This window comes from Archocentrus centrarchus, chromosome 16 (genome assembly GCF_007364275.1).
Source record: "Archocentrus centrarchus isolate MPI-CPG fArcCen1 chromosome 16, fArcCen1, whole genome shotgun sequence".
NCBI classification, from domain to species: Eukaryota; Metazoa; Chordata; class Actinopteri; order Cichliformes; family Cichlidae; genus Archocentrus; species Archocentrus centrarchus.
The window spans coordinates 24,175,201-24,203,167 of record NC_044361.1 but is presented as its reverse complement, the minus strand read 5'-3'; the positions used below and the strand labels follow the sequence as shown (position 1 = coordinate 24,203,167).

The 27,967-nt window shown below is 40.8% G+C and overlaps 1 protein-coding gene across 1 annotated transcript; it reads right to left on the bottom strand.

Annotated features, from left to right (window-relative positions):
• Positions 1–188: 188 nt before the first annotated feature.
• On the bottom strand, positions 189–26,922 carry chrnb2 (cholinergic receptor, nicotinic, beta 2). The gene is made up of 6 exons (XM_030749099.1): positions 26,608–26,922; positions 15,002–15,147; positions 14,178–14,222; positions 11,186–11,295; positions 8,091–9,219; positions 189–2,438 (listed from the first exon to the last, which is right to left on the bottom strand). The coding sequence occupies exons 1-6, from the start codon at positions 26,660–26,662 to the stop codon at positions 2,289–2,291; spliced, it is 1,635 nt and encodes a 544-aa protein (XP_030604959.1). The 5' UTR covers positions 26,663–26,922; the 3' UTR covers positions 189–2,288.
• Positions 26,923–27,967: the final 1,045 nt, after the last annotated feature.

The following is a 27,967-nucleotide window of genomic DNA, read 5'->3' as shown; positions in this document are numbered from 1 at the left end:
AAGAAAAAGAAAAAAAGCACTGTGTGACTGAGTGTGTAGGTATGTGTGCATTTTTGTGCATATAAAAAAGGAAGTTGCCAGCATCAGTGTTAGAAAGCCAGGAAATGTTTCCTTTTTTTTCATGTAAAAACATGTCACGCAGACATACTTTGATTAATCTGAACCTACAACCTTTATTGGACTGGTTAAGGTGTGCACAGGAGCAGATTTTAGAGTCAGGAAGGGGAAGGTGAAAGATGGGAGAGCATAATGAGAGAGGAAGTGAGAGGAAAGGAAGGAGAGTGGAAAGGTCAAAAAGAGAGAGAAGAGAGTGGACAGCAGCACTTTCTCCGTGTGGAGACATGCAGCCTACAGTTTTCACAGGTCTCTGATAAGCTTTTCACACTTGCTTGGGATCTGCCCAGGAACCTCTTGGGTAATCCCATCCACCGGAGACACAGCAAGAGACATCTTCCAGTCCAAAACTGAGCTGAGCTGCAGATTTGGTCACATGACATGCATAAAGCCAGGAAACTTGGAGCAAATGACAGCGACCAGAGAGATGGCCTTTTTTCAATGGTTTCATCGTTCCTTTCCATTAACAACAAGAGTCTTTTGTCTCTGCCTATCCTGCTTTTTTTTCCTCCTCTGTATTCATCCTTTCTGTTTGTGATTTTGCACAAGTTATTGCCTTGCCATGACTGCTTCATTGTTGCTCCTGTTGGCATTTTGCTCTTGTTTACAAAAAATTTAATTCAACCCCCCACGCCCTGTATGTGTGCCTGAAAAGGGCTTTTGCATCTTCTTTGTCGTCAGGGGTTCTGTGAAGATTGTGGAAACAAGGCAAATCTGCCACGAGAAAGAATACGGCATTAATGACTGGAAGATAATTATTATTCAAATTGGACTAAATGTCAGAAATGAGTATCCATGGAAGACCTGATAAATGGAGCAGGGCTGGAGAGAGGATGGCAGAGATTATTTGAAAGGGTGGGAGGGACATACATTATACGTTATGCTCCTCTGAACACTGCATCTCACAGATGTGGTAATGCACTGGAGTATGGGGCAGGCATACACACATACATGTGTACATGTGTTCTGAACAGTACATACATGAACAGAATACAAAATATATATGCGGGAGAGGAGAGCAGAAAATGATGAGCGAATGAAGCGTTGTCCTGCTCTGATCAGCTGACAGAAAATAAACATTTGTGATATGACTTAATATCCATGACAAACCTCCCATCAATCCACAATGTTCCACTGTCCATCATATAGGAGGTCCTATCCACAATTTTGGCTCAGCTTCCTCCATTTCTCAGGAGCTAGACTCATCTCAGTGCAGCTGTGCACTCTGGCACAGCAGGCTGCGGCTGTTCTCCACTTACTGCGCACAACACTCTGAGCAGAAAACTGTCCATGCATAATCTATTACTTTATCCTTTTGACTTTTATGTAATAATGCAACCTGGATCTTTCTTAAGTATAACTATCTTCTATATATTTTTCCTTCACAATCTGTTGCTTTTACACATATCGTGTTAGTGTGCGCATCACAGGCTGTGTAGTACAGTTTATATCACATTCTGGTTATAGCTATACAATCATACGACACACCATAGTCTCTCTCTATTAGCATCATACCCTTGCATGATCTAACACATAGAGAAATCTTAATAATATATACTCAATGCTATACTGTGGTAAGCAGCTATGCTATGATAAAATATACTGAATCAGTTCACTGACATAGTGGATTTTTGAAAAAAATAAATAAATAAAAGTATAAGAACCTTGATATGAACTTCCCTTCCTTCTCTGATACTAACATCAGACCAGACTGTGAATAAATAATGTCTGTCGTAGCTGAAGGCAGGTATGTCATGTGTCACTTAAGCAGTCAGTGTAATGCAGAAAATGTTAATTGGCTGGCGTAAGGTACAACAAGGAGTAACTCAGAGCATCCTCACTCCCTTGCTGGCTGAAGAGGAGAGCAAGGAGGGACCTTTCCACCAGAAAGAGGAGGTCAGACCATTAAACATCTGGACAAAAAAAAAAAAAAAAAACTGCAGGTAAAAGTAAGATGGTGTTTTCCTGTATCTTCATACCAGAAAAACAGTTGTTTGTTGCAAAAAATTGTTACTATAAAGGTAATGGATGTGATTGTTTAGTTGCAGTTCTGGTTCCTGTTCCATAGACAAATTAAAACCCAGACCCTCCCCACCCCCACCTCCAGCCCATGTCCTGCTGTGCTGATTGGTCAGGGAGCTGTCTGTCAGCGTGTTTGTGGCTGGGAAAAACGGTCAGCCTGGCATGTTGATGGTCTTGGCTGTGTAGTTCTGGAAGAGCGGCTGCAGGAACATGCCCATTGTGCCGAACACGCATACAAACACAAAGATCCACAGGAAGAGGCGGTCGATCACCATGGCAACATACTTCCAGTCCTCGCTCACCTGTGGGTGAGAGAAAGATTAAGGTGAGCAAAATTCCACTCTCAAGCCCAGTCATGCTCATTATCATCCTATCTATCCGTCTGCCTTCAACGAGACACAACGTTAATGGAGGTGAAGTGTTAATGTGAATAGAGACTCATTCTGCTACACAGCTCTGATGAGGTCTGACACAAGTCAAGGAGGAGGAGAAGGATGTAAGAGACTAGAGAGAAATGGAGGACAGAGAGAAACAGAGGGCGTGCTGACACTGTGACCCCTGCGATGATAAGGAGAGAGGGAAATGAATGATGAGCTATGCACCGAACTGGGAATGGGAGGATTTTAAAGGCAATGGGACGGTAACTATATTAATGATGGACAGAATTACTGCAGTTTATTAACTCCCATGTCAGACACATGGTCTCCTAAGATGCTGGCAGGACAAGAATTAAAAAATAACACCCTCACTCCGCTGACTCGCTTCTTCTGTTCCAGCTCTTTACCAGTTGTACTCCTTCTCTATGCACACGTCATGCTGCCGCTGCTGCAACTGCAGCTATAATTACATGTCTGCGTCGAATATTCAGAGGGTTATGACTGCATCACCAGATCTGTCTCCTTTGCTTCTGGCCTTTTGTACTAACCCCAATGTTTTAAATGGCAGAACTAAACACCACAGTCACACAGCTCAGTCATCACTATAACATGATATGGCACTGATCTGTGCTGCTCTGGATACTTTTTATGGCTGGTAACATATTCGCATAAAAGAAGATTATTTATGGCAGGATTTCACTTGCACATAGACAGGATAATTTCTTTATGTTAATACAGAGTTGAATCTGAGTAATATATATGCAGGTTTTTATTATCAGCTGATATTATAAGTGCTCATCACACACTATCCCAGACTATATTAGCATGCATGGTGGCAGAGGTGTAAACTGTAGCATTAGTTTTACAATTTTATAGGCCAGATGACTAAATTAAAAGCTGCTGCTCAACAAATAACGTAGACAAGCAGAATAATACCATTAATTTGGAGCTGTGTTTATCTCCCCTTGGAGACAGGGGTGATACTAAGGGGTGGCCAGGGCTGGCTACAAACACCAAGAAATACAGTCTGGCCACCTCACACAGCGAAGCTACGGATATGCTCATAAAATTGGAGTTAAATCCTTTAACTACTTTTTGTTTTATTTTTTAGCAGGGCTTTTTTGTTGAACCATTACTTGGTGGTTGTTGTATAAACGCATTTTAACAATGCAACCACTCATTTAAACTGTAATTTTTATGAGCGTCATCACATTAAAAAAAAAGAATAACTTAAGCAGCTATTTAAAATTTTTACAGTTACAATTAGATAATTGTAATAATACAATTAGAGTCTGCAAGGTTTATTTCCACATGGCAGTCATGCGTAGATGAGCAAATACTCAGTGATCCAAGTCCCACCCCACCAGAATAACCACCTAACTAATTTGTTTTTCTTTGACCCCAAGGGAAGTAATAGTTTCTGCCTTGAAAGCCCAATAAGAGAGTATGGCTCCAATAGAATTTCTGCCTAGAAAATTTTGCTCTTCTGGTTTTGATCATCACCACCACCACCACTATCTGAAGAAAACACCTTTTTTTATAAGGCTCTACTGTGTTCACCAATTAATGGCTTACTATCATTTGGTTCTTGTTTGGTAGTCCATGGCAGTTTTCTTGCAGCCTAACTTCTATCTCAACCTTTTAAAGCAAAGGAGCTAAAAATCTCAGTGGGGAAGAGCAGAGGTCAAAGGCCAGATTTACTAATCACAAAAATTGGCACAGATGTGAGTGGAAAGGCTTGCACGTGATCCGGACTCACTTATCTAAAAATAACTTTTGAATTTTATGAGCAAAGACAGACCTCTGAGTCTTCTTAAGACACTAAGGTTAATTATGGCATTCCACAGAGTTCTATGCTGGGATCAATTCTATTTACATTATAAATGTTTCCCTTAGGCAGTATCATCTTCTAATGATGCATACATGTTCTTTGCTATTCAGATGATACCCAGCTTTATCTATCCAAGAAGCCAGATGATACACACCAATTAGATACACTACAGGAATGTCTTAAAAACATAAAGAGGTCCTTAAGAGCAGGAAATTAGAGGTCCTGGATGACCTCTAATTTCCTGCTTCTAAACTCAGATAAAACTGAGGTTATTGTACTCAGCCCTATAAATCTTAGAAACATGGTGTCTAACCAGATGCTCTGGATGGTATTACTTTGGCCTCCAGTAACACTGTGAGGAATCTTGGTGTCATTTTTGACCGAGGATACGTCGTTTAATGTGCATATAAAAAAAAAAGTAGGACTGTTTTCTTGCATTTGTGCAATATTTCTAAAATTAGAAACATCCTGTCTCAGAGTGATTTTAAAAAAATAGTTCATGCATTTATTACTTCTAGGCTGGACTATTATAATTCATTATTATCAGGCTTCTAAAAACTCCCTGAAAAGACTTCAGTTGATCCAAACTGCTGCAGCGAGAGTACTGACAGAGACTAGAAAGAGAGAGCATATTTCTCCCATATTAGCTCCTCTTCATTGGCTCCCTGTTAAATCCAGTATTTAATTTAAAATCCTTCTTCTCACATACAAGGTCTTGGATAATCAGGCCCCATCTTATCTTAAAGACCTCATTGTACCATGTTACCCCAATAGAGCACTTCATTCTCAGACTGCAGGCTTACGTGGTTCTCAGAGCAAGTAGAAGTAGAATGGGAAGTAGAGCCTTTATCTTTCAGGCCCCTCTTCTTTGGAACCAGGTCCCAGATTGGATTCAGGAGACAGACGCTCTTTTTTTACTTTTAAGATTAGGCTTAAAAAACTTTTCTTTTTGATTAAGCTTACAGTTAGGACTAGATCAGGTGACCCTGAACCCTCCCCTTGTTACGCTGCAGTAGGCCTAGGCTGAGGGATTCCCATGATGCAATGAGTGTTTCTCCTTCACTCACCTCTTTTCACTTTGTGTTTATACACCACTCTGCATTTAATCATTAAGTTGTTATTAAACTCTGGCTCTCTTCTACGGTGTGTCTTTTTTCCCTTCTGCCTCACCCCCAACTGGTCGCAGCAGATGGCTCCCCCTCCCTGACCTGGGTTCTGCCACAGGTTTCTTCCTGTTAAAAGGGAGTTTTTCCTTCTCACTGCTGCCACATGCTTTTTAGGATTTTCTGTCTATTATTGTAGGGTCTTTACCTTACAATAAAAAGCATGTTTAGGTGACTATTGTTATGATTTGGTGCTATATAAAAAAACTGAACTGAATCGAATATTGCCCAACAGAATCTACAGAGAGAAGTGCAAATTAACAGCTCAAAAAGAGTAGAAATTATTGGGGAGTGAATAATCTACAGACATAGCACGGTATAAGCAAAGGCTCAGACTGACTGCAGGATTTATCCAGAGAAGAGCTGCTTTATTGCAAACAGGTTCTGTGTACAAGCCTGAAATCTGTGCGTCACAGCTGAACTGTCAGATGTGGAATAGAAGACCGCACATTACATACTGTCCTGACTAGTCCACATGTTAAGTTATTGTTACTGTGCCATGTGTTTAAATGCACAGATCACTCTTTTTTTTTCTATGTGCCATGTTAGGCTGCAAGTATTTAATAAAGTCAAAGGAAGAACTCTGACTCACCGCCAGCTGTGGGCAATAGGTTTGTTAAAAAAAATGAGTCTTAGATACTAAAAATGACTATCGAATTAGATACTCATTTGCAACAGTATTAATACTAGCAGCCATCTTTGCCTCCTCCAGATGATACACAACTTCACATAACACCCTGCAGAAGGCAGGCACACAGCCCCTTCCCTCACTAGCAGCTAAATTTGATGTTCGCAACAGAAGAAATATCAAGAGGTCAGTAAAGCCCCCGTTTGAACAACAAGTTATTATAAATGTTAAACTGGCCGGTGCTCACATTAATGTTAGCCGTTTAACTTTTAGCAAATATCTGATAGCCACATTAGCCATCTGTTAAGTTATTAAGGTAGAGCTATGGCTAATAAAGTTATAAAATGACAATGTTAATGTGGGAGCAAGGCAGCAAATGTTATCAGTGCTGCCTGTCTGCACAGTTAACAGAGAATGATCATTTAACAGGATAACACAATTATTTATGTCTATGTGTTTCTTAAAGTCAGAGATTGACACTGAGACAAGTCAACCAGCAACTAGACAGAAACAGTGGCAGCCAACCTTAACAGCTCTATGATATTTGTATTATATTATATTTCAATGATGTTGTATTATTTGATCAGCAATGAAAATATGGTACCACGTCACCAGAAGCACAACACTACCTCCAACAACTTGAAAACAATGTTGTCATTAACATTATTATTTGTATTCTTTCCAATCTTTTTGAAAAAAAAAATGCCATAATTTTATTTTCTGTGGTATCAAGTATTTTTATATGTATCGGTATTAAATTCTAGTACCATGACAACACTAGTGGGCAACAAATCATTTTTTCAAAATCCTGAACCATGTATTGGAAGATTCAGATATTACAATAATATGTGTAAAATCTGAATCCTTTGAATAGATATATTTGGACAGACATTTCTATTTATCCTGTAATATATCTGATACTAGAAAGAAGTTAAAATAAATAAATAAACGTAATTTGTGATGTTGCACAACTTTGTGTGTTGAGATGCTTTTGTGCTCTCTGCAGTTTTCATTGTGGACCAGTCTCCCTGAAACACTGCAAACCGCAGCTCAAACTAAAATGTTTACTTCCTGTATTACATCCATGGCCTTTATGCATTTTGCATTGGGTAACTATGATGATCCATTTTAAGTGCAGCTTTGTTATATAGAAACAGAAATACTGAAATACTGAGGACCAGAAATATGTATGGCTCAGGTCTAAGCATTTGGGGGGACACTCAGTGATGAACTAAAGGGGCCAAAGCTTTGGCACCATGCTCACAGCCTTGAGCAATCACTACACTGCTCACACACTTTTCCTGACAACATCTCGTCCTGGCATTTCAAATATCATGTGCATCAGTGTTAAATTGCCTGCTGTAAACCTTAGTAAATGTTTGTATGATTAATTAAAATAATCCATCCATCCATCCATTTTCTTCTGCTTATCCTTTTCAGGGTTACAGGGGGGCTGGAGCCTATCCCAGCTGCCATGGGGCGAGAGGCAGGGTACACCCTGGACAGGTCACCAGTCTGTTGCAGGGCTAACACAGAGAGACGGACTACCATTCACACTCACATTCACACCTATGGGGCAATTAATAATCTAATTTAAATAATCTTGTCCCCAAATTTTGCACTCTCAGACCACAATAAGACCTTCACAAAAACTACTGTCTACAACTTTCAGCTGAAAGCAGAAGATTTTTAATGCCAAAAGAGGGTTTTGAACTGCTGCAGGCAGTTAGTAAATGTGAACCTAATTCATTTAATCTCTTGTCAATGTAAAAACGTGTTTTGAGCAGCTTTAAAAGAAAAATTTACTTAAAGCTTCAAGAAGTTTTACATTTTAGAAGTGCTATTTTTGCAATTACTATGATAATAAAGTTTATAAATCAACTGTAAAATATGAGCAAATTTAATGTAACACTATCAGCCTCAGGCTCTAATATGGAGCAGCAAATAATACTCACACTCTGATCGTCATCCTCACTCTTCATGTGATTAGCGATGAAACGTACTCCTTCGACAGCTTCCTCAAAGCCCGGACAGGCTTGAGCTAGCAGGGCCTGAGTCAAAGCAGGACCTGCAGCTGCTTGCTTCCCTCTTGGAAGGTTTCCAGAGCCCCCCTCTCGGCCCTCTCTGACCCTGTTTAGACCATCCATGGATCCCCCTCCTGCTCCTCCCAGATCCCCTCCAAACTGTTTAACAGACGCACGGTTCACATAACACGTACAAGGGTCACTGTCCTCCTTGCCAAATACTGCTGTGGAGGTCCCCCCTCCATTCCCACCAGCATTTCCCAACCCGAGCCCCACCATCAAGGCTCCTGCCTCCCCACTGCGCCTTCCCTCACTCTGCTCCTGCGCCCTCCTCCTTTGACGTAGCCGCTGGCGCTCGCAGCTGTTTCTCGGCTGGCGCATGAAGAGCAGAGCGGGGAGCTTGTTGAGGAACACCAGTTTAACCCATGGGGGCATGGTGTGTGTGGTGGGAGAACGGTGGTGCACATTGAGGACGCATACACTGGTGACGATAGAGAAAGTGACCAGAACCATGGTGAACATCAGGTACTTCCCCACCAGAGGAACATCCAGTGAAGTAGGTGGGACGATCTTGGAGATTAGCAGCAGGAACACAGTGAGAGCCAGCAGCACTGAGATGCAAAGTGTCATCTTCTCACCACAGTCAGAGGGCAGGTAGAAAACGAGGATTGCCAGCGAGGTGATGAGCACACATGGGATGATGAGGTTGATAGTATAAAAAAGAGGCTTCCTGCGAATGATAAAGTCATATGTGATGTCCACATAGGTAGGGTCAGCTGGGTTTTCATTTCGTCTGCCTGGCAGGGCGATGATGTCCCACTCTCCACTGGGCGTGAAGTCATCCATACTGGCTACATCAGCGCGAAGCACCAGATCAATTTCAGTGCGGTCATAGGTCCAGGAGCGGAAGCGCAGTGTGCAGTTCTGCTGGTCAAAGGGGAAGTGCTTGACCTCAATCTTACAGGCTGATTTATAGATTGCTGGAGGCAACCAGAAGATACTGCCATCGTAAGACACCACTGCATTAGAGTAGAACGACACTTCGTACACCCCATCAGCACTAAGAGACAAAGTCAGAGAGGACAAACACAAGAACAGGAGTCAGACATAAATCCAGATGCTGATGTAATGATTTAAATAATAAAAAAGCATAATGAGAGCCCATGTTTCTTCTGAGCCTCTTGAATAGGTTAATGTGGTAGTACTTTATCTCATTATGCAAAATGCAGCAGGATCATTAGGGCTCAAGGACCCCTACCCACACACAATCACGAGGTTGCGGGTGTGACTCAAATGGTCGCACCCACAACCTACGACAGCAGGGCCACACACACCTGCTTATATCATCACACAGAACAAGGATAAGGAATCAAATGAATGTGAAGTCCAGACAGAAGGTAGCTCTCAAGTCAGACTGGGTTAGATTCAGCAGCTCCAGTTACACACTGGTCAGAAGTAAGCTAACAACAGTAAGCTGTGTGAATTTCATGTTATCTCAAGATAATGGCAGAAAAATAGATGCCATGAGATTATTTTTTAACATACAAAAAGAGGAAACACAATCGATCCACCATTTCAGTGCACTATGACACGCTTCATCTTTTCTCCAAATTGAATAATAAAATAAAACAGAGCCTTCAAAATTAGTGACATAAGCTGACTTAATCCTCCACTTTTAATGACTGACAGTGACTCATTGGAGACATGAAGGATAACACCCCAACCTAGGGTACACGGGATTAAGTGGATCGCTTTTCCAGGGTTAGGTGGGTCAGGGATCTTATAATCTTTAGTAAAGTAAAGCCTGAAGCAGGGAAAGAGGAGACGGCCAGACAGATCACTGTACTCTGATGAGCTGATTTACATACCGTAGGCTGATACTCAGTTTCCATTACATTAAGACAAGTGGTCCGCAACATCCCAGTCTCTCTCAGACATGCAGGCGAATTCTAATTAACAAAACATGCTGCTGAAGGTTAAACGTTAAGCATATTCCAAATAAGCTTCACATTACAGCGAAGCTTATTTGGAATGTCATCATTTATGTACTATGTATGTGATAGTACACTTATTTGCACATGAGTAATTTCTACCGCTCAGCTTGCCAACTTGTAAAATGGCCTCGAGGCCTAAATAAATTTGTATTTAGTCAAATTACAGCAAACTAAATGACACGCAAAAATTTATTATGCAGGATGTCAGCACAGGAATACTGTATGGTTGATCGGACGTGAACTATGCACAGATGGTGGGGACAGGAATAAGGCTGAAGGTCAATAAGATCCCAGCAGAAAATTCTTGCCCTGGAGCTGCATAATAGGTTAAGCCAACCGTGCATACCCTGAAGACTTTTCATAAGGTAATCTGCTCTCAATAGCAGAATTAAAAGTGATGGCTGCATATTTATATGACGGTGTAGAAGTCATTTAAAGTCACTGCACAGGTCCCAGATAGAGGTTCTAAATTAAAAGAGAGGTAATGGTAATTATCTAGCCTCTCAGCAAGCACCTCACATAAACTTCACATATTTAACAATCGGAAAAGACAGAAGGAGACAGGAGTTTGCATTTTTGTGGAATAACTGTACACACCGACTCACCATATATCTGCCGTTTGTATCTACCTGATGTATGCAGTGCAGATGATGAAAACTTTATATGGTGCGTAATAGTGTAGGAATGTAAAATGATAGATAACAGTGCAGTCATGTGTGGCGGACCTGAATGTATTACACTTTTAAATTTGCAACTCAGTTGATTATTATTTAGAACAACGTACCGTGGTGAATGCATCAGCAAATGTCATTTTGTACTCTTAGCAACTTTGTGTAAATGACAAACATTGTCACATTCTTCATGTTGTGGATCGCCTTGGTGTTTTCACCAGGGTGGTTTCTTTAAAGCAGTGACAGTTTGATATAAGAACTGTATGTAGTTTCAGGGTGCATCATTCAGGGTAAGCATCTTCTGTTTGTATTTTTTGGAAGCTTTTTGAAGTGAGGACAGGAGGGTGAGAGAGTGACTCACTTGTTGTAAAGCACCACGTCAGGCAGCCAGATGTGTTTGGAGGGCAGCCTGACCTTCAACATTCCATCAAACTCCTCAGGGACCCAAGTCAGACGATAGTCCTGCCACTCCTGAAGGCCAATAAAAACACAATACTTAGTCACTCATCTGCCAATCACACAGCAGGAAGATGACATCTTGAGAGAAGCAGCAGAAGATGTGTCTGTTTGTCTTTTTGTCAGTCAGTCAGTGGTCAATATGACGCATCGGAATGCACATCAGCCTGAGGTAACACTCATGTCTGTCCTGACCCGGAATGGCCTTTAAAACACACCCAGCCACAAACCACTCAGCATGATTATAATGGCATTTATGGTGCAGCTGTTCCCAGGTATGCATGTGTGGGTGCATGTGAATGCATCAGCATACACCTGAGTCCTCTGTGCAACTTTGTGTATCTTACTTTCCATGTTGTGGATCAGTCATTGGCACTGTCACTGAATCCTCAGTGACCTGTTACAGCAGCTCTGTCTGTGTTATAACCCGGTTGGAGCTGTAAAGTTATGCTAGACTGTCTGCTGTAACTGTGATGCATTATAGTTATTACAGTTTGTCTTGGCTCAGGACAGCTGTCCTTGGCTCTCCTGCTTTTTGATGGAAAGGAAACCACAGAGCACTGATGGTGATTCTATGCTTCAGTATATGTCATAAATCCTAATCTGGCCCGTGTATGTGTGTGTGTGTATGTGTATGTGCATGTGCAAGACAGAGAACTGCTTTATATGAAAAATGTAAAAAAAAAAAATCCCTCTCACCCCTCTGGGGGGGTGGCATGTGTGTATTCCTCAAGGTTGGATCCTCTACCAGAGGACCGGGACTTTGAGGGTTCTGCGTACTATCTTAGCTGTTCCTAGGACTGCACTCTTCTGGACAGAACCACTCTTCCAGTTTGGGGATTACGGCTCCTAATACTCTCTAATACTCCTAATGCTATTACCACTGGGACCACTTTGGACTTTACCTTCCACATCTGTTCCAGTTGTTCCTTCAGTCCCTGGTTCTTCTCTATTTTATCATGCTGCTTTCTGATGTTGCTGTCTGCTGGGTTCACCACAGCTATCACAACTAGTCTTCTGCTTCTTGTCAACCACTGTGTCTGGTTGGTTGGCCAGCACCTGCATGTTTGTCTGGAACTTATAGCCCTGGTGGCTCCCACTTGAGGACTGGAGGACTTGGGGCACACTATCTCGGTCACTTGGTTGTGTCTTTCAGTTATACCTAAGGGGTGGTTTAGTTATTTGTGTCTGAGGCAGGCTTGGGTAGCATTGGGTTGTAGCCTGATTAGAACCTGGAACTCTTGTTCCAAATATATACACCATTAGTGATGGCCACACTGTATTATCTATAGAATGCAATGACTTGTGAAACATTTCAACTCCCTATTTAATTAAAAATAGCACAAACCTTAAAACTGAAATGTTTTTAAATCTTATTTTGAAACTGCCAATAAGATATTTGAAAAACTGGAAAAGTTGTGTAACATCTCACAACTAATTAGGTTCATTAGCAAAAGCTCAGTAAAAATGATTGAGAATTAATGATCACCCTAGAGAGGCTGAGTCTTTCTGAAGTGAAGATGGGGAGGGGTTCACCACTCCTACTAAGACTGTGGCCAAATAGTTTAACAATATAAAAACCTTTTGTGCAAAATTGCAAAGAATTTGCGGAATTCATTGTCTACAGTACATAATATCATTGAAAGAGTCAAAGAATCTGAAGGAAATCTCTATACTCAGGGGTCAAGGCCAAAAAAACAATATTAATATGTAATTAATATGTAATATTAATATGTAATATTCACTGCACTGACTCCACTGCAGAGAAAAATACATATTTAAATAAGATCCAGGAACAAAGCTGGTTTCTCTGGGCATAAGCTCATTTAAGATGGACTAAGTCAGTGGAAAACTATCCTGTGATCTAAAAAAAAATAATTTAAACTTCTTTTGAGAAATCATGGATGTACGTCTCTAGAGCTACAGACGAAAAGTGCAGTCCTGCTGATTATCAGCCCACAGTTACAAAGCTGGGCCAAGATATCATTTTTCTTTGTATAGTTTTCAGTAAAATGCAGAGTTTAAATCATTGGATTCTAATATTTTAATCATTTATTTACACAGCATCTCTGCTGTTTTTAGTTGTGCAGGAGGGTTGTTATTTGTTTGAATACCTGCCTTACAATGCAAGAATATGTGGACAATATGTGCATACTGTTGGATGCATTATTTTTGTCCTTGTAGAAGTACTTATCCTGAATATCTATATACCTCTGCTGTAAGCATATAAAAGGCCATGTATGAATTTATAGAACATCATGAAAAATCCAGCATTAACACAGAAACAGGAACTTAGCCTCAGCAATGTTTTTTTTGTGCTTTGGGTGTTAAAAAAAAGTGCACTTCTCACTCTTTGTAAAGTCCTGTCTCATATTTTTCTTGTTGGATTTTGAGTTTTTGAGGGTGAGCATTCTTTAATGTCTCTCTTCGCCAGTCCTGTCAGCTCTTGTCAGAGCTGCAGCTCCACATGATTGGAAGCGGGCTTTTACTCAGCCATCTAGAACCAGTGAAAACATTTGGAAAAGAAAGATGCCTATTTCCACTCCAGTAACTTGTGAATCGTGCACAATTGGTGTGATAGCACTTTAGGAATTTGATTATCCAGTGTAATTCAGCATGTGCAGTAGTATATTTTAGAAAGAGGATTATTCAGTGTGCGTGTTTATCTAAGTCACATATATGACTACCATCCAAGTCCCTCACGGTTTGTGATTCACATCCACTGACCTAGCTGTGACACTGTGAAATCTAAGAGAGAGGAAAAAAAACACCTAAAAATAAATATTTACTCATTGTTTGTTCTATATTTTACTAATCTTTCTGCCTTCTCTTTTTCTGTGTAGCATAATATTTGGTACGCAACGATTAAATGAGAGTAGGAGAGTAGGAAGTCTCACCTGTGTTAGCCAGACATTGGTGGTCATCACCTGCTCTCGTTCATGCTGCAATGAAAAGAAAATCCTGTTAAAAGCTGTAGTTTTATTACATTCAATTATTTAGTCACAGCTCTTCTTTGTGAGTGACAGATTTATATAATATTATATATATATTTATATAAAAAAAACAGCATGAAAAAGACTCAATGAGGATGAGATATCCTGATTTGTAGTATGTTTAAGCAGGGTCAAGCTTCAAAAAACAACCTTCGAACTCCATGTCCTAGTTTTGTAACAACACAGGAAAAAGGAAATGTTGTTTTTAAAGCTGAAGCCAAAGACAACCCTTACGATGTCTTCAAGATTAATTTCTCTTTAGAGAGCTCCTCCTGCGCGACAGAAGGAATTGCATAACTGTTTTTATATGTGCCGGGTAGCACTCACCACGATAAATCATCTTTATGTGTAAAATCAGCGGTGCAGCCGTTAAACATAAACAAAGATCAACAAATAAACCTCAGCGGAGCATTTCAGCCCCAAGACAAAAGCAATGTTACCGTTTGTCTGGAGCTTGCTTGTAGTGGTGGAAACTAACAAGCACAAGTAAGTAATGTGCTAAACTTAAAAATCACCCAGCAGCTCACTTCAATATTGAAATACTGCTCACTGCTGCTGGTTTGTCTATGATTAAGAAAAAAAAAAAGTTTAATTTGAGTTTTAAATCAAGATTCCAGCATTTAAGTTTCCAGCAGGAACAGCAGAAGTCTGAATTAAATGCATCACCAAACCAGAATACCACATTAAATCACGCGCACAGATTCAGCCCCAGCCATGTCCATACTCACAACACTAATGAGTTGGGCCAAAGACACCATCAGCTGCACAGTAACCAGCTCCGAGCCGTTAGTTGCAGGACGGATCAGTTTGTTATAGTGCGCTGGGTTTAGGAGATGCTCCACCAACCGCTCCTCTGTGTCTGCCCCCAGGCTGCCTGTAATGAGAGCACATTATCATCATCATCATGCGGCTCTATCAGGAGACACGAGTTGCAGGCATCTGTGTCTCTCCTGGCTTTATTTGCTTTATTTAAAGGGTGTTTTTATCAAATTGCATTCATGATACAAATATAGTGGAGCTTGAAATCAGTGGTGCCGTTGTTTGCTGTAGGTGCTCTTGTTGAGAGCTGCACGGCCTGAACTACAACATTACTCATCACCGCCGGCTGGAGGATGTCAGCACAGCTCAATGCATACATCTTACAAGATCTGACATCATGAGAATGAGTCAACCAGTCTGGATGTCTCTATCGCTATCTTTTCTGTCTCTATCGCACTCTTCGTCCCTCTGCTCTGTCTCTATGTATTCTCCTCTGCCCTGTTGCACTTCTCCCCAACTGCCACTCTTTTGTAGCTCTGGGTTATTTTCACTCAGTCTCTCACATCCCTTCCCCTGTCTTCCCCTGCTCCCATCCCTCCATCTGTAGCAGACTGTAGTCTTATCTGTGTGAGTGGTTGAATTTAGGCAGCACTGTCACAACACCACACGCAGGAGGGGAGGTTTTTTTTTTTTTTTTCTGTACTGAGAGAGTGATGCACTGAGAAAAACAACTGTTCTGCACCTCCTGCTTCCTTCCTTCCTCACTCCCTCCTGCTTTTCACTCCCTGTGTCTCTGGCGTCTGCTCATTCCTGTGCCGCGTCTTTTCACCCTCACCCTTTACCCCTGAAGATAAACACAGGCTGCTAACTGTTAAATTGGTACCAGTGTTGTCATACCCTCTCTTAAAGGCTGCTAATGTTGAAGGAAAAGAAACGTGAAAGATGATGTAGGTAAAATTATTACTTTTTATATTTAAAATGTAAGGAATGTTCCATTGAGATAAAGACTTTTTAAGATCCCTATACACAGAACAGACTATAAAAAGTTTTTTTAAAAATGCAAATAAAATGTCTACATATAAGAGAATGAACACAGTGACAGTAAAAAGAATACGAAAAACAAGGAATACAAACATCTTCAAAATATTCATCCTAAACATCTGTCACAAATTATATGCACAAAAATAGCACAAATTTAAATTAACAGTTGCTTGAGTTCAGTCAGTATAGCTGAAATAGTAAGTTGAGTAACTTATAAATGCATGTACAGAAAATGAACCTAGACGTCCTTTATTAAACAGCATGCAGGGCTCTGGTTCCAGCTATGCTTCTGTTAGTGTTTCAGATTATTGCTTCAATAAAACAATGCTTGCAATGAAATGGGTGGGCTACAAAAGTAAATTAAAATATAGAAATGGAAAAAAGGTGTACCAAACTTCTTCTGAATGCTTCTGAGCTCCTCTGTGACACTCTGTCCTCCCCCTCTATCTATCCCATGCTCTTCACCGCTACCCTGTCCTCCCTCTTTGCCCTGTAGCGCTGCTGTGTTCACTGAACAGGAATGATAGCCTCTGTCTCTGGATCAATGAGAACTCTATTCATACCCTGTGAACTCTACACGCAATCCCTTGCTTCCCATCCCCTATTTTTTAGTCTTCTGCTCTTTCCCTGTCATCACATTTTCCTTTACACTTTCACTGTCTTTTCATCATCCCAGTCAGCCCATATTTTCTTCTCCCTCCCTCTCCCCTTTGTGTTATCTCCATCTCCCTGTCGCTGACAGCCAGTGTACATTTATTGCCCTTTCCCTCGCTAATCCTGCATCATCAATACAAGTCCTGTCAGTATGAGTGTCGTACTCTGTTTAATGTGCACAAGTGCAGGCTTTTTTTTTTTCTATGTGTCCATGGGTGTCTTTTTTTATGGACACATTCATCAGGGAAATAAGCCTTGCTGTCTGTGTCTGAACCATATGAGTAATGTATATTATTCCCGGAAGCACAAGGCAATAACATTGTCGGATGAGACAGGAAGCCAAGACGGTTCACTTAAACAATGATGAAGCAGAGAAGAAGAAAAAACACACAGTTCAGTCAGCCATGCTTATATTTGTAAATTATTAAACATATTTGTAAATGATAGATTTCAGCTCCCACTGACTAGGAGACAGTTTACAAGTCAAAATACAATTTATTTATTTTTTACTTCAAAAGCACTGTGTGACTAAATAGATAAAATTTAATTAGCCTTACTTAATATTAAACATCTTAAAACATCTTTGCACTTAAATGTAGAGTACTGTGCAAAGGTCTTGAGCCACCCCTCAATTCTTTATATTTTGCTTCCAAGGAGCCAGACTTCCTTGGAATTGTTTAAAGTGGACTTTCTGAAGGTCTTTCAGAGATTTTCTTTGGACACTGACTGCTTTTTCCCTTATTTTCAGTCCAGTCCCTGTACCTGACCATTTTCAGAGGATTTTATTTTATTTGTTAAGCCACTTAACACTAACTATGAATCATTCAAGCACAAAAAAAGCACTTAATTCAAGGGATGAATTATTGTTGTAGCTGCACATAACAGATAACTTGGCAAAGAACCAATTTTAAATTGTATCTTTAGGCACTTCATTTGGTCCCATTTCTTTTATAGTTGAATCTATGAAACAGAGTTTGACAGGCATAAAATGCTACTTATATTACTTACTTATCTCAGCATTGTGTGCAGTGTGTCCTTAAACATTTTGAGGAAACTGGACAAGTGGAGAACAAAAGAAAAAGTACAGCAGATGAACAGTATCTGAAAGTCATGCCCGTAAGAAATAAAAAAAAAAACCTGAGCAGAAAGGGTCTCAGTGGAAGGGTAGGTGTCAAGAATTCTTAAGGAAGGGAAACAGGATATATCTCTGTGGTAATCGGACAACTCGGGGAGGTGACTCCCAAACTGGGAGAGTGGCACCAGCAGATTCCAGGAATGACATTCGAGATGTATGTATATATAATACCTCAGGCAGCAAGAAACCCAAGAAAGAAGACGAGCAAGAAGAGGAATCATCATGGAAGGACAGGCCCCTGCACAGCATGTATCACAGCAGAAGAAGTGCCTGATATCAAAAAATATGACCAATGGCTGGACAAGATCATGGCAGAACAGGAACAAGCTCTGAGCACAAGATTGATAGAGGCTGGGATCTACCACACCAGGCAAGACCCCAGGTGCAGGCAGAGATGCCCCTGAGACAATTCAGCACATAACAGCAGGGTGCAAGATGCTAGCAGGCAGGGCATACATGGAACACCATAACCAAGTGTCTGGCATACTATACAGTAACTGTTCCAAGTAAGGAAGTCCCAAGGTCAAAATGGGATATATGCCCCCAAAGGTGGTTGAAAATGACCAAGCTAAGATCCTGTGGGACCTCCAGATCCAGACGGACAAACTGGTGATGGCTAACCAACAAGACACAGTAGTGGTGGACAATGAGAGGAAGAAGGCTGTAGGGATAGACGTAGCAATACCGAGTGCATTGCAGTTTGGGGCCCTATAGCCGCAGACCAGCCAGGGTGCCCATCCTGACCCTGTCACCTCCCGAAAGCACCAACAATGGGCACTTGAGCATCGGAGCTGGACCACGGAGCAATGGAAGTAGGTGGCCTGGTCTGATGAATCACCTTTTTTTTTGCGTCACATGAATGGCCAGGTGCATGTGTGTCCCTTACCTGGGGGACACCGGGCACCAGGATGACCTATAAGAAGAAGGTAAGCCAGCAGAGGCAGTGCGATGATTTGGTTGATGATGTTCCGCTGGGAATCCCTGGGTCTTGCCACCATGTGGGTGTTACTTTGACACATACCACCTACCTAAGCACTGTTGCAGACCATGTACACCCTTTCATGGAAATGGTATTTCCTGATGGCTGTGGCCGCTTTCAACAGGATAATGGGCACAACAAGCACAACAAGTTTGAGGTGTTGACTTGGCCTCCAAATTTCTCAGCTCTCAAGCCAATTGTGGGGTGTGCTGTACAAACAAGTCCGATCCCTGGAGACCTCATCTGGCAGCATAGGAACAAACTCTAAGCACGAGATTAACAGAGGCTGGGGTCTACCACACCAGGCAAGACCCCAGGTGCAGGCGGTGCAGAGATGCCCCTGAGATGATCCAGCACATAACAGCAGGGTATGAGATGCTAGCAGGCAGGGCATACATGAGACACGATAACCAAGTGGCTGGCATAGTAAACAGGAACATCTGTGCCGAGTGTGGTCTGAAAGTCCCAAGGTCAAAATGGGAGATCCCCCCCCAAAGGTGGTTGAAAATGACCAAGCTAAGATCCTCTGGGACTTCCAGATACAGATACACTATGATTACATACAAATATTTTTTATAGTTCGACTAAAAAAAAAAAAAAAACACTCAAACGTGCAAACACGTTAACTCGGCTTCTCAGCTTCAGCACTTATGCTTAATGCTCTGCATACAACACTCATGCTAAAGACAGAACTGTGCGGATGTAGCTTTGCTGTTGGTTCAGACGGTTTTATCGTTGTTTTGCAGTGCAAATACTGCAAACTTAATGTGGCATTATAAATATTTTAGGTGGGCTCCCCATTAGACCTGTGAGCAAGGAGAGTCACACACCACGATGCACATGCAAACACACACACTCACACACACACACACACACACACACACACACACACACACACACACACACACACACACACACACACACACACACACACACACTTCTGCAACACAAGACTGAAAAAGACAAGATGGTAGCCATGTACATTGAGTCTGATTTACAGCTTTGTCTGAGATGTGTCTCCTTTTATCTTTCAAACAGCCATTGATCTTTGCATGCCGATGGACTTTTTCATTGTCCACAACAACTTGGTTATAAAATCTTTACATTTGACAGCATCTATTTGTAATTTCCAATGCTGCTTAGGGGCTAGAATACATGCTGGAAAGACAAATGTGGAGAAAATGAAGGCAAGGCAAGACCTAAATTGAATTATCCCACTAAGACTATTACAGTGATGATCTCTATTTATACAGCTCGCTCAAATGAGAAAAGGTTGGAGGGAAACTGGGGTCATTTTCTGCCCTCATTTTTGTGGAAGGCTAAAGAGGCTTTTTGGCTGCAGCTGAAACCTTTTATGCTGAAATATTCTTAAGTCAATAATGGAGAGATCCACTGATGTACTGGCAACACCCAATTGGCTCTGTAGTGGCCATAGAACTGAGATATTAATATTGATCCTCCATCCAGTTGCAATATCAGAGCACAAAAACAGAGCCATCCCACTGTGGACTAACTGCAGGAAGACACTTTATTGTCTTTCCATGCTGCACACAAAGATGTAAAGCCAGTTGAGTTTGTTCTATTTTAATAACAACAGAATTTATTACAGGCAGATTTTATTTTTTATTTTAAAAGCATTGCCAAATTACTCCAGCATATAATTATATTAGAGCTGAAATGATTAGATGATATACTTAATATTGCATCAGAATATATTATTAATTAAAAATGCAGAACATTTTCTGACTGCAGCTTTAGATATCATCTTTTTTTTTACCTTTTATTTTATAGATCCACTGATGGGGCAAAGATCATAAACACAATTTATTGTAAACCAATATTAAGATCAGAGTTATTTAGTAAGATTAATCCCTGATTTTGTAAACATGCAGTAATGAATAAAGACAATAAAGAAAACCAAAAGTGCTCTTTCCTTTTTTCCTTAACTAAACCTGTCATGGCTTCACCAGGACCGTGTTTGGATTCTTAAGGAGTTCAAGAGTGCATCACTATAAAGGAAGCACATTGTGAGTACACTGGATATTCACTCACAGCTACTATTAGTTACACCCTGCTAGTACTGGGTTGGGCTCCCTTATTCCCTTTATCATGGCATACTGTAGATTGAACAAGGTGCTGGAAACCTTCCTCTGGGATTTTGGTCCCTATTGACATGACGGCATCAGTCGCACAGTTGCTCCAGATTTGTCAACTGCACATCCATGATGTGAATATCTTGTTCCACCACATCCCATAGGTGCTCTATTGGATTGAGATCTGGTGACTGTGGAGGCCATTTGAGTGCAGTGAACTCATCGCCATCTTCAAGAAACCAGTTTGAGATAATTTGAGCTTTGTGACATGGTGCATTATCCTGAGGGAAGCAGCCATCAGAAGATGGGTATGCTGCGGTCACAAAGGGATCGACATGGTCAGCAAAAATACTCAGGAAGGCTTAAATTATGTTCAGTTGGTACTATGGGGCCCAAAGTGTGCCAAGAAAATATCCCCAACACGATTACACCACCAGCAGCCTGAACCGTTGCTATAAGGCAGAAGGGATCATGCGTTAATGTTGTTTATGCCAAATTCTGACTCTATCGTCTAAATGTTGCAGCAAAAATTGAGATTCATTAGACCAGACAACAATTTTCAAGTCTTCTATTGTCCAATATTGGTGATCCCAAGTGAACTGTAGCCTTAGTTTTCTGTTTTTGACTGACAGGAGTGGCACCAGGTGTGTTTTTCTTCTGTTGTAGCCCATCTGATTCAAGGTTCAATGTGTTGTGCATTCAGAGATGCTCTTCAGCATACCTTGGTTGTAGCAAGAGGATACTTGAGTTACTGCTGCCTCGCTATCAGCTCGAAGCAACTGGCCATTCTCCTCTGACCTCTGGCATCAACAAGGTATTTTCACCCAGAGAACTGCTGCTCACTGGATATTTTATCTTTTCCAGACACCTCTCTGTAAACTCTAGACATGGTTGTGTGGAAAAATCCCAGTAGATCAGCAGTTTATGTAATATCATGTTCAAAATCATTTCAATTAAATTTCTTCCCCATTCTGATGCTAGGTTTGAACTTCAGCAAGTCATTTTGACCATGTCTATATGCCTAAATGCACTGAGTTGCTGCCATGTGACTGGCTGATTAAACATTTGTGTTAATGAGCAGCTTAACAGGTGTGCCTAATAAAGTGGAGAATGTATATCACAGACAAAACAGGAACTTGATTACAGAACAGAATGAGACATCATTTTGCTGTTCTAATCCCTGTAACCCAAAATTATAATCTGAACTAAATTAAATTATTCACTTACCATTTTTTAATGTTTTTTTTTTTAAATAATGAATTAGTTGCAGCCCAGATGGATACTAAAACAAAACTATACACAGATCATTGCAGCTGATTAATTTGTTGACAAACTTATGTATCATAGATATATACAGGCTACATTTAGATTTATAGATATCGGTACAAGGCCATAAAATAATTCTAGCTAGATGCTGCATCTATTAAAATGGCATCTTATGTTTGAATATTTCTAATATAAGATGCCATTTTAATAGATGCTGCATCTATTAAAATGGCATCTTATGTTTGAATATTTCTAATATATAAGTACATGAGTGATATTACCTCTGTGAAGCACTGGGACAAAACAGAATATATTGCTGCTGTGGAAAGTGTTTCACTTCATTTTGAAGTCACATCAAGGGAAATTTAGGGAGAACATGTTAAAATGGTTTAGAATAATGAAGGCTGAAATGCTTCACCATCAGAGCCTGCAGTTTATCCGGAAATCATACTGTAAATAAACAGTAATAGGTTTCATTTGTTTATTAAAACGCATGGAGCTCAGCTGCTGGATGACAGGATATGGCTTTATAACGGCGGTGCCTATTTCAAGGGCTGCAATAAAATACATCACTTGAAGTGTATTATGCCTTTCATCGCAGCTATTATTTGCACTGTCGTTTAGATACTCATAAATCGCGAGGCCGTGTTTACACCAGGTCAGAGCCTGCTGCAAAAATGTGCCCATGAACAGATAGCAAGAAGAGTACTTACTGCAAAAATGAAGATGTCATATCTTGCAGAAGTTACAAACTCTTCCTCTGTAAAATCATTGTTTCACGCGGGTAGGTATATCTTTTGTAGTTTTATAGTAGATTATGAGGGCACCATATTTTCAGATGTCTTTTATTCACGATTTTATTGAAGCAAGGTGTGCATTATCATGAATACATTTCTACAAACAGCTGCATCAGTGCAAGATATGCACAAACCTGCCTTGATGCATGTCCACCTTTTTATATATATTCTTAGACAAGGTTCAATTTAAAGCTCTTAACTTTCCAAATGTCTCTTATCTGCCTCTTCTTCTCTGCTGCTTAAGTTTCTATTAAACCTCTGTGCTCTCCCTTTGCTTCCCTTTAATCTCCTGGGCCACACTGCTGTGCGCTGCTGCTGCTGCTACTACCACTACACATTAATTCGCATAAACAGACTGACCTGCACGCACGCATACACACACAATCTTGCACAAATCACACATGAGAGCACAGAGTTTTTCACATGGAATCACACACACTCTCTCCCGTACGAGTGCAAGCCCGTGTGGTGAATCTGCTGTACATTTCTAATCGCAGATGCTGCCCCTACCCGCTGATCTGATCCTGTTGCTGCTGTGTATTTGGAGTCGTTCCCAAAGAGATAGGAGTGGGGAAAAAAAACAAGCAATCAAGATAAAGACCGAAAGAGAACGCGTGAGAGAGTGCGACACAACAGGAGGGCTGCTGTCATGTGACGGTTGAGATACTGCAAAGATCAGAGAGGAGAATCAGTGCAACAAAAAAAAAAAAAAGTGATGACAGTTTAAAGAGATGGAGCAGAACTTTCTAGAGTGCAGCGCCACCACAGAAATGCTTAGCTGATGTGCATTCACATATAGCAGAGGACAGCAATTGCAGTGTATGCATGCACTCGTTAAAATATCTTTTATGATTCAGAGAATGTAGTAAAACTATTTTAAGTACGCTTTACATCTTTGGCTGATGAGAGCGTCGCAGACTCTGCTCCATATCCAGTAACCCCTGCATTAGGTCAACTCAGCCCCACAGATTCTTTTTATTATGCATGGACTGTTGGGGAAATGACAAGAGACATCCTCCTCACACAACGAGCTGGCCAAATCCTCACGGCAGGCTCTTAGACAGGTGGTGAAATGTCCTTGAGCATCCTTGCACAACCACTGAATACAAGACTCCTCTTTGTTTGTGTATCTGTGTATGTGAATGCTTATGTAAGGAAATCATGCCGTGGCTCTGGAGGTGTAAACTTATGACTTTTCTCCTCCTCATTCGATCACCACCGTTTTTTTGTTTTGTTTTTTTATGTTGGCTATTTTTATTGAGGGAGATGCATGGATTCTCTAACATGTCTCTTGCCTTCTGAGCCTCTCATGTGATATGAATGTTACAATCAAGTGCAAACATGAGTAAATAAGAATGTATAAGGCGACATGTAAGCCTCAAACTAAGTCTAAGTTGTATTTTCTAAGTAAGTATTTACCAATTATGTATTTTGCTTGCTTGCTTATATGAACTTCTTAAATGTGTTATTATAAGCTCATGCTCCAGGTGTGTGTGTCTATCTGCCCAGTGTTTGTATTTCTTCAAACATGTGTTTGCGTGTGCTTGCATGTGGACAGAGTTTATAGTCTCCGAGGATGATGCTAATCAGATTTTCTCCCTTAAGGGAAGATGACTCATTAGTACTCCACAGCTTATGAGGCTCCTTAAAGTGATATTTCATGTTAGCATTTTCTTTTTTAGTGCAAACATCTCTGTTTGAGCTGAATATAGGCCAAGTTGTTTACACCAGTTTCACAAAAAAAAGCACGTCCTTTTGACATTTGATATTTTATTAATTAGGTCTCTTTGTAGCCTTTTATTAGTATTTAGTTTGTTAGATTTTTTCTGGAGCTAATTACTCTGGACTGGAAAACAAACTCTGCATGTCTCTGAACCTGTTAAATTACATGAATTTTACTCCTGTACAGCTGATATTTTTGATTATTTTGATGTACTTTATTTATGTTCATTTACTTTTGCCTCTAAAAATTGTTAGATTTTGTATTTGTGTTTACAAAATCAAACATTAGCTCATTTAAAAAAAAAAAAATAGTGTTTCTATGTAATTTCAAACTGGTGCTTTAAATTATATAGTTGCTATTTTTTTTTTATCAAAACCAAACATGATGTATGTTTGCTGTTTGTGCAGTGGGGACGTCTGCAACCTGTGCTTGAAGTGATAAGTGGCAGGTTAATGCAGGTTGAAGCATTTTATCTTGTACTATCCGTCTTCGTCATTACCTCTGGATGCAATGTGATGAACTATGGGTGTAAAGCTGTCTTTTGAGGGGTGGGGGTTGTAACAGAGGAGGCAGCAGCATGTTGTCGCCCTTGGTGATGATGAACAGTTAGTCAGTGCAAGGCAGATGGCCAAGCGTGTGCGCGAGTGGACAGAGGTGTGCTGTGTGTGCTGCTGCAAAAGCCGTCACAAGCAGTATTTTCCTCTGAGGTGCTGAGCTGGCCTCTGCTATATCCCCTACTATAGATAGGAGACTGATGTTGTGATTTGGCACTGTATAAATAAAATTGAAATGAACTGAATTGAATTGAATTGAAGTTATAAAATTTTTAAGGCAGCCATAATTCAGCCATTCATGTGATGTGTTGGAGCAATACCAACATAAAGCCAACTTACAGAGGTAAAATATGTCCAAACAACCTAACAGCTTTACAGTGTTTACTTTAAATATGCTGCCAGAACCATAAATAAGACAACCACTCAATGCATGCCCTCCATAACAATAGGTTTATCCAACTAAGCTGTTATGCAAATAGAGAAAGCTTTTCCTGTGCACCCTGACGACACATCATTTGCCCTTTGCTGACAGGAAGTAGAAGTTGTTTTAGCCCAACATGCCTCTTATTAACCTGCCCACTCAATGCAAGACCTCAGTGTTAATGAGAGAGAGAGAGAGACAGACAGACAGACAGAGTCAGAGAGAGAGACACGAGTGAATGATAAGATCATTTATTTCTCTCCCTAATAAATTAGAAAGAAGATGATAACTGATGCCACAATGGCTCAGATATTTTAGGAGGCTGGTAAAAGCCTGATGTGTGTGTTATTACATGCAACTAATTTATTTATTAAAGAGTATAAGTTTTATTTGACTCTTTTGATAGTACCATTTTCATTTGATCTACTACCCAAATGTTACTAACTCCCGCAAAACCACAACATTAAAATGGCAGTAATTCCATAACAGAATATTATTGCTATACGCGTCCCTAAACACATTATATTAAGTCCAACAGAATCCCAACTTAAATATATCGTGTCTCTTACATGCCTACAATGCAAGTATTGTCAGCCTTTACATTTGCTAGTGTATTTTCATTGTGCTCTATGGAGTGGGTAATATTTCTCCACTACATCATTCCGTCGCGCTCGCCGCTGTTACGAGAAAGATGGTGACACAGCAGTGAAAGAGTCATTTTTTCCACCTCTGCCTTTCCTCAGCATCTAACCAGTCCGTTTGTTTTACATTCATTCCCTCATTACTTGGAAGAAACCTTTAAAGATTCCCTTACTGCACAGACGCACGGTGTTTTGGGCCCTATAAGGTTAAGGATGATGCACGCACAAGAGCTTCGAAGGAGCCTTTGTTTGGACAAGGTAGGCTACTCACCTCCCGCAATGGCGAGGAGAGCCAACAGCAGCAGCGGCGGCCAGCCGTCCATCATCAAACGTGCGTCCGAGCGCGCTACGAGCCCGAAAAGGTGTTCACCGGGATGGAGAGGCCACCTCAAGCACGCCCGCAGTGTTAACTCCCTCTCCTCCTCACGACCCAAACCTCTCTTTACTGTCTACCTGTCATGGTGACGTCAGGGCTATGTCGATCCACACTCCTTCGCCCGACGAGGGGAAAATATAAATATCTCGGAGGAGTCAGGTAAGCTCTGCGCTCGGTCGAGTGGTGTTGGCTGTCCGTGGTGAACGCTGCTCGGCGTTGCGACGCGCAGAAAAGGCGGGGGCGGGGGGCGCGCGGAGGAGCAGGGTGGGGGAGAGGATGTGGCATACCTCTGAGACTCCGTATCTCAGTTAGAGATGCCAGTGTGTTCCCCGCACAGAGTCACACATCACCATAATATAATATTAAGCACTCCTAGTGTGTGTGTGTGTGTGTGTGTGTGTGGTGCTTAGTCCTGACTTTAGAGTAACCTTGTCAAACTTAATGGCATATTTATGTTTCGTGACAGGTCTAGGCAAAATATTTGTTGAAGTGGTAGTTTATCCTCCAAAATGTATTTATGCTGAAGCTGGGATGATTAAATATAAGCTATAAATGTGATTACACTGGCTACACTTTGCTCATATTGAAAATATATGCTGTGTATAAGAGATCAGTGGCCATGTGTGTGTGTGTGTGTGTGTGTGTGTGTGTTTGTCTTTATTATGTTGTGGGGACAAGGACCTGACAGCACACTCACGGTGTGGGGACCCAAAAAATGGTGGGGACCGAAAACTCGATACAGAACAGGTATACAGAACACACACTTGGCTACACTGAGCATGTGCAAACAGAGAATGTCACTGGAGGCTAACTCTTTAATTAGCTGCTGGCACTAAGCTACCTTAGAGGTAAGAACCTTTTGACAACAATACAATATTAGTCAACCTTTTCTGTGTTTGTATAGACTGGAGATAAACACTAAATTGAATATTTAGCCATCTTCACTGTAGCAATATTGTTAGGTGCTAAGCTAAGCTAAAACAACATGAGCTAGTGATTAATAATTTTAGTAATAATAATATCAAGTACTTTGGATATTTATCAAATATTATGTATTGACACTCTTGGATATTTTCCCTTTTCTGGCTTTGTTAAAATGAAAAAGACAGAAGGTGGTATAGCTTTGTGTACATACAAAACACACACTTGGCTTCACTGAGCATGCGCGAATAGAGAATGTCACTGGAGGCTAACTCTTTGATTAGCTGCTGACACTAAGCCACCTTAGAGGAAAGAAGACAGGCGAATTAGTATC